A 14,126-nucleotide genomic window follows, 5' to 3' on the forward strand; every position below is an offset into this window, starting at 1 on the left:
TGTTTCTATTTCTTTTGTATGTGATCTGTTTTGGGGTGTTTTTTTTCTTCTTGGGTTTTCTGTTTATCCCTGGTACTCTGAAATGTCACTAGTATGTGTCAAAATGAAAGTCTTTTCTTCACTTACTCTGTTTGGCAACTGGGGGGCTTTTTCAATCTGAAAAGCTATGTCTTTCTTCAATTCTGAGAAATTGTTCTTTTATTTTTATTTTTGGTAGAGATGGGAGTCTTATATGTTGGCCAGGCTGGTCTTGAACTCCAGGCCACAAGCGATCCTCCGACCTTGCCTCCCAAAGCACTGGGATTATAGGCATGAGCCACCATGCCCAGCTCTAATCTTTCTTTGAGTTTCTCTTTTGTCCATATTCTCTATTTTTTTCTTTTGGAATTCACATTGGATGGTTATTTGAACTTCATCTATTCTGTTTATTCTCTTTTTATATATTTCATCTCTTGTTAATTTTGGAATGCATTCTGGCTGATTCCAGATCATTAATACATTTTTCAGCTACATACTTTCTGCTACTCACTCTATCAAATAAGTTTTTTTTTAATTTTAATAGTCAAGCTTCTAATTCCAAAGGTATCTAGATTTTTCAATGCAATATCCTTTCATATTTGATTATAGTTATCCTAAAGCCCAGGTTTGTATGCTTTATTAACCCTATTTTTTCAGGTATGAACTCCTTTTGTTGTCAGTCCTTTCCTTCATGATACTCACATTTTTCAAATATTTGGCTTTTCTTGGCTGTGAGTTCGCCTTTGGATCTGAAATTCCTTGTTAGCCTAAGTGGCCTGCTTGCAGAAAGGGGTAGGACATGCAGCCATGACTTGGTGCACCTGTGTAAAGTGGAATGAAGGGATGGGATGTGCTGCTGGGCAGCATGAGCCAATGGTGAAACTTCCAGATGTGGAAGCTTCCTGTTATCCTTGGGAGCTGTTAATCTCTGGGGCTTTGTCTTGCCTCACACACAGTTGTTCACCTCTCACTGCTCCTGCCCATGGGAAGACACCTCTGTGACTCGCTGTGTGGCCTGAGGTGAACATTCTTGGCTGTCTATTCTGTGAGCCTCTACCAGTCATGGGCAGTCGATCATGGACCACCTCCGGTTCCCAGTTCTCAAGTCCTGAGTTTGAAGCATTCCTAGAGCTGCTCTCACCTTTTGCGGCAGTCCTCTGCTCTGGCACGGTTTCCATATTTAATCTGATCCCACCTGTTTTCCACCTTTTATTGTGGTTTCGGTTCACCACATTTTCCCTATATTGTTTTATAGGGAAGGAATGTATTTGTTTAAATCATTCTGAGCAATGTATAGAGACTTGGAATAAAAGGAAACAACTACAGTCTATCATCTTGAAATGGAAGTTGAAAAGCTCTTAGTATAGGCTATTTTCTTTTTTTTTTTTTGACAGAGTCTCACTCTGTCGCCCAGGCTGGAGTGCAGTGGCATGATCTTGGCTCACTGCAACCTCTGCCTCTCAAGTTCAAGCGAGTCTTCTGCCTCAGCTTCCCGAGTAGCTGGGACTACTGGCATGCACCACCACGCCTGGCTAATTTTTGTATTTTTAGTAGAGACAGGGTTTCACCATATTGGCCAGGCTGGTCTCAGACCCCTGACCTTGTGATCTGCCCACCTCAGCCTCTCAAAGTGCTGGGATTACAGGCGTGAGTCACCGCACCCGGCCAGTATAGACTATTCTAACACTTACCACATTGAATATAATTATTTATTCTCCAGTGTTGCTCCCAAAGACATAGGCAAGTCTGTGCTCATACTAAGATGGCTTCTAGAGTCAGATGTTTCAATGTTCTTGGAATTAATTTGATGAATGAAGAAATGATTGCATCAGTGTGGTTATAACAAGGATCTAATTCTTATCCCATCATTTATAAGATGATTCCTTCTACCTGTCCCACAGTTTTCCTATCTATAAAATTAGAGAAATGTTAGAGATTATTCCTTTCATTTCAGTCTTAAAGAATCCCATATTTCTTGTAGAGCACATGTACTGGTAATGAATTCTCTGTTTTTGTTTATCTGGGAATATCTTAATTTCTTCTTCACTTTTGAAGGACAGTTTTGCTGGATACAGAATTTTTAGTTCACAGTCCTTTTCCTCCAGTACTTACATCATTCCACTGTCTTCTGGTCCCCATGATTTCTGATGAGAAGTTAGTTGTTATTGAGGATAACTTGTATGCAATTAAGTGTTTTTTTGTTTTTGTTTGTTTGTTTGTTTTTTGCTGCTTTAAGGATCCCATTGTCTTTGGTTTTCGACAATTTGATTACAATATACCTCGGTGTGGATCTCTTTCAGTTTCTCCTTCTTAGGGTGGAGGCAGAGTAGCACATTAGAGTGAGGACCAGCCTTTAAGTAATCCAACTTGGAATTCATTGAGCTTCTTGGATGTATAGATTAATATTTTCAGAAAATTGGCCAGGCGTGGTGGCTCACGCCTGTAATTCCAACAATTTGGGAGGCTGAGGTAGGTGAATTACCTGAGGTCAGGAGTTCAAGATGAGCTGGGCCAACATGGTGAAACCCCATCTCTACTAAAAATACAAAAATTAGCTGGGCCTTGTGGTGCACACCTGTAATCCCAGCTACTTGGGAGGCTGAGGCCAGAGAATTGCTTGAACCCGGGAGGCAGAGGATGCAGTAAGCTGAGCTCTCACCACCGCACTCCCACTTGGGTGACAGAGTGAGATTCTGTCTCAAATATATATATATATATATATATATATTTTTTTTTTTTTTTTTTTCTAGAAAATTTGAAAACTCTTTGGGCTTTACTTATACAATTTCTTTCTTCCCCCTTATCTTCCTGTTCTCTTTCTGGTACTCCCTTTACATGTATGTTGGTGCATTTGACAGTGTCTCGTAGGTCTCTGGGGCTTGTTCATTCTTCTTTTTTTCCTTCTATACCTCAGACTAAATCATAATCATCTCTATTAACCTGTCTTCAAGTTCATTAATCCTTTCTCCTGCCAGCCTAAATCTGCTATTGGACCCCGCTAGTATTAGTGAATTTTTCTTCAAGTATTGTACTTTCCAACTCCAGAATTTCTATTCGGTTGGTTTTTTAATAATTTTTATCTTTCTGATAGATTGATATTCTGTATTTGGTGAGACATCATTGACATACTTAAAAAAAATTTTTTAGACGGCTTCCTTTAGCTCACGGAACGTATTCATAACAGCTGATTTAAAGGTTTTGTCTAGTAAATCTAACATCAAGGCTCTCTCAGGGACAGTTTCTAGTGACTGATTTTTTCCTGTGCATAGGCCATACTTTCTTATTTCTTTGAAGATCTCATAATTTTTCTTTAAAAACTAGAGCTCTTTAGGTAATATAATTTGGAAGCCCTGATAATCAGACACTCACTCTTCCAGGTCTTGTTGTTGCCAGTTTCTTGCTGCTGTTTCTGTGGGGCTTTTGTTGTTGTTGTTTTTCTGTTGTTTTTTGCTCACTTTCCGGAACTAATTCTGTAAAGTCTACATTCCTTGTAATGTGTAGCCAACTGAAGTCTCTGCTCAGTTAGATTAGTGGTCAGCTAATGATCAGACAGAGATTTCCTTAAATGCCTTGAGCTAGTAAATCTTCCACCTTTTGACAAGGAGCTCTGTTTGTGGGTTGGGGCACCTTCAATGCTCAGGAAGTTTCTAACTCTGTCTTACCCTTTGCTTCCTACTTTCACAGGGCCTCAAGGTCAGCCAAAGTGAGAGATTGGGGTCCTCTTAGTCTTTCCTGAGTGTGTACACAGCCTTGTAGATCCCCAGGAGTATATCATAACTTTTCAAAATTCTCTACGGACATCTCATTTCACAGATCTTCCTTTTAAATCTCTGGCCAGGCTCTTGTTCGCCTCAGCTAGTATCACAGACTTAGGCAGCTGTAATGTTAAACAATTGAAACTGATTATGCTTGGCAAATGTCCCAGGGATAGGGGTTTCCCATGGAGCGGGTCCCAGGTAGGGTTAAAGAATGACAACGCCCTGTAAATGAAACTTTTCCAGAGAACGAAGATGTAGGTCAGATAGTGACAATAGTCTAGGGATGGAGCTTCCCGAGGAGCTCCCAACTGAGTCTGTCCATCCACCCTGAGTGGCTTCAAGGCTGCTGGTTTTCAGGACTACTGTGGAGCTAGAGGCAGAGGGATGAGAGGAGTTAACAACACAAACCCCACTGTTCTTACCAAAGTACAGCAGTTTATCTCAGATAAGCATCCTTCAGATTATTGTTAGCCTCTGGTTAATTTCTAGAGCTCTGAAAAAGTTGATTTTGGTAACTTTGCCAGTATTTTTGTTGTTTTTATGGAAGAATGGGTTTACAGAGGTCCTTACTCCACCATTCCAGAAGGCCCACCTCTGGTTAGAGATCTTTTCTAAAATCAGGCTTTCTAGATGTTACCTAATAAGGTAGTGTTCACTGGAATTAGGATTAAAGTACTGCCCTCACCCTGAAGCCATCTGGGCATAGAGGGGAAAAATAAGACATTTAAAGGATGAAAATACTTGCTTTAGGATCCATAGAAATCATTCCAAAGTATTGGGGTGACTGGAGGCCCTTGGTAAAAGTCAGTGGGCTACTGGGACTCACACAAGGCCCCTGACCACCATTCCAGTGGGAGATGCCTTTTCCAGGGAAAGGGAGCTGCGATTTTTGAGTCCTTCTTCTAAGTTAGAAGTTGCATATTCATGCTCCTCACAACTTACCAACAAGAAAATTATCCTATTTCCATTTTATACATGATGAAACTGAGGCTCATGGAGGTTAACTCACATGCCCCAGGTCAGAGCACTTGTGGGTGGTAGTGAGGGGATCCCACTCCAGAGTGAAAGGTACTCAGGTGTCATCAAATCCAGCATCCTGACCCTCTGTTTGGCTATGTGGTGGGCAGAAGGGCAGTGTGTGGAGGTGCCCATACTTTCCATTTTGGGCACAATAGGTTGGTATTCCCTTCATATAGCCCTCTCCCCCAGGAGTGGCCTCCCCAGCAGCCACAGAGCAGGGAACAACAGCAAAGTCACAGGCACAGCTTGCCCCTGCCAGACACCCGCTGAGGTGGGCTCCCAGGCCGGCCAACTCCTGCCTTCAGTCGGGGGCCACAGCCTCCAGGCAGTGCCCCAAAATCAAGGGTGGCAAGGGCAAAAAGTCTGGTTGGGACTTGAGGACTGGGATTATAAGACTACCCCCTTCATGTGCTCAGTCCATGGGCCCGAGTGCCCAGAGGCCCACCCAGGCCACCTACAACCCCAGATTGTGGGGAAAACAGAATGGCATGTCTCCAAATGCTGCATCATCCTGAGCAGCCCACAGCTCCTACCCCACTCCCAGACTGCAAGCAAGAGGATACAGGCACTACAAAGTCATTCAGGAAACACAAACTTTATTTTGATATCTCAGAAACTGGCAAGGAAATTACCACAGTGACAACAATACACTTTCATGTTTTAAATCATCTTCAGACGCATGGTCTCACTGGGACCTCGTGACCACCCTGAAAGGGAGGCAGGGCGGGTAACTACAGATCCACTCTACTGGGGACTTGTGGGAGGCAACCCAGCTTCCACGTGGAACTTTATACATTCCATGCAGATACCTCCTGCTTCGAGTCCAGGTTCTTCAATACCCAGGAGGTACAGGGCTTCACCAGACACAACAGATACCTGAACTCCCTCAGCTGTAAAACTGATTGGGGATTGGGCCACCCCATCTCTAAACAAAGCACCCCATCAGAAGGATAGTTCTGGCATGGACAGAAAGGGGTTTTTCCTTGCTATCCTGTCAGGGAACGGGTGGAGGCAGCAGACAGCACCTCCCTGCCTTCCTCTCTCTGCCGCACCTCTTGCTAATCAGCCCTTCTGACTCTTCCCCAGAAAGAAGGTAGGGCTGCGCCTCCTTCCTCTGCAGGGGCCGGACTCAGATCTAGGCCCGGGCTGCCACTCATACTGGGAAGCCTCCTCTCATGAGCCTTCCTCAACCCTGAGAGCAGGAGGGCCCTGCGCAGGGGCTACCGCCTCTATCTGCCAGCGGCACACAGGGCACTTGGCCGTGTCGCTGAAGACCCGCCAGGCACAGTATCTGCAGAAGTATGTGTGGCCGCAGGGCACAAGGCAGGTGTTGGCAGCGTGATAGAAGCAGATGGCACACTCCTCTCCTGGTGTGGCTGGAAGAGGGAACAACACAGGTCAGGGCACATGGGGGAAGGGGTGGGCAACCCGCTTACAATGTGACCACAGAGAATGACAGAGAAACATGTAGTTGTATTTTGAAGAATATTACCTAGTGAGGAAATGCTTACAGTGTAATCAAGTGAAAAAAAGGGGGAAGAAAACATATTTATATATATATTCAAATTCCAATTTAGAGAGAAGGAAAACAAAGCACAGACAAGTCCCTATATATACACATCTATACTGATGACCGAAAATACTGGGAGGAGATCCACCCAAGAGGTAATGGGTGATTTTTTTTTTAGCTTTCCTCTTTATCCTTTAATCTTTTTTTATTTTTTAGAGACAGTCTCACTCTGTCATCCAGGCTGGAGTGCAGTGGTGTGATCACAGCTCACCGCAGCCTCAGCCAGCTGGGCTCAAGCAATCCTTCCACCTCAGCCTCCCGAGTAGCTGAGACCACAGGCATGCACCACCACACTCAGCTAATTTTTGTACTTTTTGTAGACAGGGTTTCGCCATGTTGCCCAGGCTGGTCTCAAACTCCTGGGCTCAAGCGATCCTCCTGCCTTGGCCTCCCAAAGTACAGGGATTACAGGTGTGAGCCACTGCACCCCACCTATCCTTTCATCTTTATTTCCATCGGCAAAGCATTTACAATGAATGTGGATGACTTTTTAAAGCAAGAACAAAATAACACTGTCTGTTCATAAAAGTGCTCTTATAACTCACAGAGTAGGCCAATGCTCTCGAAGGCAGAGATGCCAGGTTGCTTTTAGATTTCCAGTAGGCAGAGCCAAATCTTTTGGCCCAAAGCCTGTGAGAGACTTGAATGAACAACCAGTAGGATGTGGGGCTTCTCCCTCCACTCCCAGGTGCTGGATTCCTGGGGAGTCCCTGGTGCTTGGGAAGATACTCACCTTTGGGCTCAGGCACAGCCTTGTCACTGAGGTCCCATGGCATGGCTGTTGGGAGCTGGCTGGCTGTGGGATCTGAGGCAGAGAGAGAAACTCAGGTCCAGGACGGCAAGCCCAGGTGTCCCCATCCCCGCCCCTGGCCCCGCAGCAAAGTGTCCGGTCTCCTTTCTTTCCTGGGTTGCAATGCTGAGCCCCCATCCCCAAATTTTAAGACCCTGTCCTGGCCATCCCTTCCCCAGCTTAACCCAGCTGAGAATCCGAGAATCCTTGGGGCTGGAGATTCCTCCTCCTGAGCCACCTTCCTTCAGGCCCCTCTTATTTGCCCTCCAGCCGCTGCCTGAGTGGAAACCCTCGGCCAAGGCACATTCCCAACCCAGATGGGCATCAACATCTCCCAAGAGCCTGGACAAACACAGGTTCAGGGCTCCACTCCAGACCCCGCAAATCAGGCGCTTCAGGTGTGAGGCGCTGGCAGCTGTGACAAATGGTTTTAACAAATTTGCTGGCAGGAGGCGGGGAGTGGACCACCACCCAGCCCAGGAATGCCAATATTTTTTGTTATGGGTATTACTGCCTCTCTGTGCTCCCCTGAAATCCACCTTCTTCTGGGGTGGCTAAAGGGATGGCTCTCTTTTCCCCCCACTGACTGATTGAGAGGCTCAGCTTTCTCCCTGCAGGCACTCTCCATGCGCACCTCTAGCCTCACCTGTGTGTTTCCTTTGCTTGCCACCTTTGTATCTAGTGAACTCCTATTTAGGCTGCAAAGCCAGCCCAAATGTTTCTTCCTTTGTAAAAGGAGATGGGCACTCTAACAGGTGTTTGGGTTAACAGATGGTGTGAGTGCTGGTCCTATCTGCTTATCATTCTTTAGGGACAAGACTGCCCTCCCTACGACTGGGCCTTGTCTATCTGGCGTCTCCAGTGCCCATCTTCACAGCTAACACTGGGCAGGCGCTGATGGAATAACTGAATGTGAACGTTCTTCCTATGGCTCTGGATCGGTGTGGGGTGCCACTGGAGCCCCCATCTCCCCACCTCCCCTGCGGGATCCCCATGGTCGCCTCACCCAGCAGCTCGATGGCCTTAGTGGTCCCGTACACGTCCATCACGGCCCAGAGAGGGGTGCCGACGGGCACGCCCTCACGCAGCAGGAGCCGGCAGCCAGCGTTGACCTTGGCGAAGAGGCGGCCGCGGCGGTCCACCCAGAAGCGGACCACGTCCCCTGTGAGCGCGCAGCCCTCAGGCAGCACGGCCGCCCACGTCGGGCTCTGCTCCTCCAGGTCGGGGCACACGAAGGGCGGCAGGCTGGGCACGGACACGCACGCGGGGTCCAGGCGCGTGAAGCCCACGCGGAGGCCGCCGCACCAGCCGCTCTCCTCCCGCAGCACTCGCAGCGCCACACGCTCGCCCGGGCGCACCGGCCGCTGGCTGAACACGATGCCGTCGTGGAACGTGGCGCGCCTGTGCGCGATGCAGCCACGCGTGTCCAGACGCACCTGTGCGCCCTTGGCCTCGGCATGGAAGCGAAGTGCCTCTCGGGGCGCCTTGGCGTCTGTGGGTTGATGGGGAGTGTCAGTGCTAGCTGGGTCTGGACCCACCAGCTCCCCAGAGAGCCCCCAGTATCCCAGAGTCCCTCACACCTGGGAGCACCTTGACCTTCCCCTAGGGACCATTTCCACCTCTCTCGGTTCCTGCAGGGATGTTATGAAAACTATAGGAACTGATGTCTCTTTGTGCTCTTCCTGCGACCAATCTAGTAATGGTTATTATTGTTCAAGAGGAAGAGTAGGTTTAGTCAGGCATAAATATCTATACCTTTGTTATACACGTTTTTTTTTTGTTTGTTTTCTTTTGTTTTGTTTTGTTTTCAGAGATGAGTTCTTGCTGTGTTGCCCAGGCTGGTCTTGAACTCTTGGCCTCATGTGATCCTCCTGCCTCTGCCTCCCAAAGCGCTAGGATTGCAGGCATGAGCCACTGCGCCCAGCCCATACATTTATTCTACATGCACCTAAAAATGACGGAAGAGGAGACAGACAGTTTCGCTGACTGTGGTCTGCTCCAGGAGGCCGTCTGCTATTCCCTCTCTGCTTGTCTCTCATTTTCCCATGGGGAGCCGCATCACTTGTGAAGACCATGGCCCCCAGCAATGGTGACGTCCTTGTCCTGGGAGAGAAAGGGGCTTGGCGGCTCACCACAGGGTATGGGTGCAGGCTGGAGAGGGAGTCCCATGTTAGCCCCTCAGAATCCTGGGTGGGGTCCAGCCTGGCTCTGGCATGGGCTCTGAAACCAGGGGACTTCCCATAGGACTCTGCCTGGCGGTCAGAAGGGGAAAGCACCTCACTGAGCAGCCCTTCCTCTCCACTCAGCCTGCAGGAAGCTGGTGGGGCTTCCTACCCCAGAACTGCCTTAGCCGGCCTTGCCCCTCCCCTCCTGGTCCTGCTCTTTCTGGGCTGGGAGAGGGAGGCTGGCTGGCTGTTTGCTGTTGAAAATAAAAGGTGAATTCAATCAGAACTTAAGCCAGACCCCATCCTAAGGAGCAAGGCCACTCCCCTCCCAGATCAGGTCACCCTCCCCTGGCAAGGCAGGCACTCTGACCACACACAGGTTTACACCCTCTAGTGGAGCCCAGGACCAGGAGGCTCCATCTGGTCAGGCACCAGGACACCTTTGCGGTGACAGTGACTCTGTCCCTGACTTCCACAGGCCAAAGGTAAGCCTACCTGCAGTGACCTTTCCCCAGCATTAAGGACCAGTGCTCACCGTGGCCTTGGGACTCTCACAGAGCCCTGTGTATCCGCATTCACCCCTCGCCTGTGCCCCACCCGTGCCTTCCCATGATGCACTCATCCCTTCCCACGAATCCCGGCAGGCCTGCCCAGCTCCCCGTGCCTCAAGGCTGCACCTAGGCAAGGAGAAGTCTCAGAGCCAGCACACATGGAGAGCCGGAGCCAGGCCGGGGGCCCTGACATCAGTGAACATGACCTTGTGCCCATGGTTGAGGCTGCTCCATGGAGGGCAGTGAGACACCGGCTGGGCCATGGCTAACACCCCCATTCCAGACCTGCCCTGCTGCTGGCCCAGGCACGTCACTGTCCTCCAGGGCCCAGCCACCTCACCCACAAACAGCAGTGAGGTGCATGTCCAGCAAGGCCAGGAGTCTCGAGACACCTGTCTGGAGTCCTGTTCACTGCCTACCTGACCAGGCATGGGGCTGGGGGTGCCAGGGCAAGCAGGGGCTCTTGGCGCAACCAGCCACAATCTAGGAGGGCAGAGGCCAGCCCTTTGGCTGGGTCACTGCCCATCCCTGAGGTGGGAACTGGAGAGAAGCCCTGGAGTGGGCTTGGCAAGAGGCTGGAGCAATGGCCCTGGATGAGGGGCAGTGCCGGAGATGGTGGCCGGCATCCAAGCCCTCTCTACAAACTGCCACACCCAATCCTGCTGCCATCCTAAGAGGCAGACAGTGGGCAAGTGGCTGGCCCCACCCCACAGCAATCAGGGGCAGAACTAGGGTTGATGAGGAGTTCTCCCAGCCTCACCCAGTGCAGCCCCTACAGGGAAAGGGGAACCCCTGGGGTCAGGGGAGCTGCAGCCCTGTCATGCTGAGCACCATGGGCCTAGACGGGAACCAGCAGAGATGAGCCCGTCCTCGTTGGGGATGGAGTTTCCACCCCACCCTCTAGGCAGGTGCCCGGGACAGAGGCTGGCTCCATGCAGGACTGGCTCTGGGGGCAAGGAGGGGTGGAGGACGGGAGGTAACCTCACTCCTCCATCCACTTCCTGGAGGGAGTAGGGAACTGGCTGGCTGGAGGCAGTCCAGGGAGGAGGGGAACTCCTCCGGAATGGCCTTGAGGGTTCATGAGGCCCTGGGAGCCCGTGAGAAGCAGGCCTTGCCCTGGAGGATAATTTGACAGTTTGCAAACCTCCCCGATCCCTGCCTCAGGAGCCTTCTCAGCAGCCCTGTATGGAGCTAAGTCCTCATGTCACCAGGGCTGGTGGGTGCCGAGGGGACGTAGTGGCTGCACAGGTCACTCTGCAGAGGGGCACCTAAGCAGCCTCCTCTGTGCTGCTCACTCAGGCTCCGCCCCCTACCTCGGGCAGCCCCCTGGGACCTGGCAGGGCAGCAAAAGGTCCCTTAGGGCACAGCCTCTCATCTACGAAGACTCTTGGTCTGTCTGCATGGTCATGTCAGCTATTCACTATGCACCACCAAGGCTGAGTGGGGCTGAAACCCACCCCCGCCCCACCAGCCTGGCAAGGCCCCACAGGACCGTGTCCACCTACTTCACACAGGACTCTGTGCCTGGGTCTGGAGCAGGGTCGAGGTGGCCTGACGGGTATGATCACCACCTCCACTCCACCTGTCTCCTCCCACAAGGCCTGCAGGGGTCCTCCCACACTTTGACCCAGGCAGCCCGGGACACCCCACTTCCAGGGTGGGGAGTGGCAGAGGTGGGCAAAGGCCACATGTGGCTCTCCAAGCAGACCTGTCCCCAGTGGCTGGGCTGGCACAGGGTTCAGATCATCCCGGTGCCCAAGCACCCTCACACCTAGAGGAGCCGCTCTTTCTATGGGTCCTGTTTTCAGGCAGGACCCTGAGTTCAGAGAAGCTGAGTGCCCTGCCCATGGGCGATCTCTCCAATTACTCCACTTGCCCCAGGGTCCCCACTGCTGAGGGGGTGGACTGCCTGTGGGCAAAGCAGGGCCTCTGGGGTGTCTACTCCAGGACAGGTAGAGTCAGATTCCAGATTCTCTAAGGTCTTGGAATTTGAGTGGGGCAGGGGCAGCCCTTTGCTCAGCGAGAGCCTCTAGGGATCTCCATCATCACCACTCCTCCAGGTGTCAAGCCTTTCGAGGTGTCAGGCACTCATAAGCACTTTGCAGCATCTTTTTCTCCTTACCCTGCCTCGGGGGAAGCCCTCAGAGCTTGAGAAGGCTGTGCTAGTCATCTCTGTTTTTGCAGCCAGAAAGTGGGGGATCCCAGCCCTGCTCCTGGCCACTGCACTCTCATGCCACCTCCTTTAAGGACCATCATTTCCCTGCCAAACACCATTACTGTGACAGCAGCAGTGGCTCTTGGCACAGCCAACTACTAGTCTGTGAGCCTGTGGTGCCCACCAGGGGACAGAGGGCCCTGAGCCCAGGCTTCCAGCTCTTTACCTGGGAGGGTAGGTCCAGAGATGCACAACCCCAATAGCTGGTGCTGAAAGACCAGGTCCTCAAGGCCGGGCACAGTGGCTCACGCCTATAATCCCAGTACTTTGGGAGGCCAAAGTGGCCGGATCACAAGGTCAGGAGATCGAGACCATCCTGGCTAACACGGTGAAACCCCTTCTGTACTAAAAATACAAAACAAAATTAGCCGGGCGTGGTGGCGGGCGCCTGTAGTCCCAGCTACTCGGGAGGCTGAGGCAGGAGAATGGCGTGAACCCGGGAGGCAGAGCTTGCAGTGAGCTGAGATCGCACCACTGCACTCCAGCCTGGGCAACAGAGCGAGACTCCGTCTCAAAAAAAAAAAAAAAAAAAAAAAAAAAGACCAGGTCCTCTATCTCCCCCGCATATGGCTCTTCCACTACGGGTCACCTGTGGCCTCAGGTGAGGCTTGCAGAGAACCTTTGTGCCTATCACTCTTTTGATTTGTGCGTTTGATTTTATAAAGATCCCTGTAAGCCAGCAGGCATTGTCCCCAGCCTGGAGATGTAGAAACTGAGGCCCAGGGACAAAGTGACTTACCCAAGGTCCCACAGCTCAACTTGGCAGAACTGGGACCCCACCAGCCCCCTAAACTTTACACTGACCACATCTCTACTCCAGCAATGACACAGAGCACCCTCCGCTACCTGTACCCCTAGTCCAGAGACCAAGCTCCGGGCTTGCAGGAGGTCTACTTACTGGCCTCGAAGCAGAGCTGGGCACCCATCAGTCTAAGGTCCTCAGGCACAGGCCCCCAGGTCTGGAAGGAACTGTCTGGAGAAGGCCAGTGGACAGGTTACCAAAGATTCGGCAGGTCTGCTTTTTATGGGCCAGAGATCACGTTACAAAGTTGATGATTCATTCAATGGTGCTGTCATGTGTTACTATATCCAGGGGATTTCCCAGTGATTTCTCCTGACTCGCAGCCTGACCTGCTGGAGCTGGCCGGCCTAAGAGAAGGAAACAGGAATGGGGGACTGGCCTGGGTAGGTCTTACGGTAGCCTTCTTTCTCACTTCTGACCAATCTCAAGCTGGCCGTGCATTGTAATGGTTCAAGCATGTTAATAAATACCTATGTCCAGCCCCGCCCCCAAAGACTCCGGTTCCACTGGCCTAGGGTGGAACCCAGGCATCGGGAGTTTACAGAGCAACGCAGGTGATTCTAATGTACAGCCAGGCTGGAGATTCGCTGCAGCAGACCCTGGCACACAGAAGGAACTCAATCTGTGTTGCTGAAGCAGATTGAATTGCATTTGCTGTATCCCAGGGCCTGGGAAATTGTGCACCTCCAATAGAGAGGAGGGGTAAAGCAGACAGAAGAAGAGAGGAGCTGATGGTCCCTCCAGCCTTTCCCACTGGAATTTCTGGGAATTCCACTTTCCCAGAACTGCCACAAAATGCAAGTAGCCCTACAGACGGTCACTCCAAAGGTCTAGCTCCCAATGTGTTAGCACTGGAAAAGAAGCCAAAGGTATTCTAGCCGCTCAATATTTATTTCGGTTAGGAAAACTGAGGCTCATGGAGGGAAGGTGGCTTACTCTAACCTAGTGCTTCTCACTCACATTGCAACATACTCTCAAATCTCCTGGGGATCTTGTTAAAATGCAGATTGACTCAGAAAGCCTGAGGCCCTACCTGAGATATGTGGACTTTTTTTTTTTTTTTTGAGACAGGGTCTCGCTGTCATTCAGGCTAGAGTGCAGTGGTGTGATCATGGCTCACTACAACCTGAAACTCCCTAGCTCAAGTGATCCTCCCACCTCAGCCTCCTGAGTAGCTGGGACCACAGGTGCACCCCACCATGCCTAGCTAATATTTTTGATATTGTGAAGACAGGTC

The 14,126-nt window shown here is 50.8% G+C and overlaps 1 protein-coding gene across 1 annotated transcript; it reads right to left on the reverse strand.

Annotated features, from left to right (window-relative positions):
• Positions 1-5,375: 5,375 nt before the first annotated feature.
• Positions 5,376-13,387, reverse strand: NEURL3 (neuralized E3 ubiquitin protein ligase 3). Its single transcript, XM_002811660.4, has 4 exons — positions 12,986-13,387; positions 8,163-8,648; positions 7,100-7,171; positions 5,376-6,172 (listed from the first exon to the last, which is right to left on the reverse strand). The coding sequence occupies exons 1-4, from the start codon at positions 13,011-13,013 to the stop codon at positions 5,970-5,972; spliced, it is 789 nt and encodes a 262-aa protein (XP_002811706.3). The 5' UTR covers positions 13,014-13,387; the 3' UTR covers positions 5,376-5,969.
• Between the last annotated feature and the right edge of the window lie 739 nt (positions 13,388-14,126).

The sequence above is a fragment of the Pongo abelii genome, chromosome 12 (genome assembly GCF_028885655.2).
Source record: "Pongo abelii isolate AG06213 chromosome 12, NHGRI_mPonAbe1-v2.0_pri, whole genome shotgun sequence".
NCBI classification, from domain to species: Eukaryota; Metazoa; Chordata; class Mammalia; order Primates; family Hominidae; genus Pongo; species Pongo abelii.

Bases quoted from the DNA above. Each gene is read 5' to 3' on its own strand.
- NEURL3 (XM_002811660.4), bottom strand. From the start codon at position 13,013: ATGGGTGCCCAGCTCTGCTTCGAGGCCA. The intron at 7,172-8,162 runs GTGAGGCGACCA...TCTCTGCCTCAG, and splicing joins TAAGGCCATCGAGCTGCTGG to ATCCCACAGCCAGCCAGCTC. The intron at 6,173-7,099 runs GTGAGTATCTTC...TCCCTCTTCCAG, and splicing joins GGCTGTGCCTGAGCCCAAAG to CCACACCAGGAGAGGAGTGT.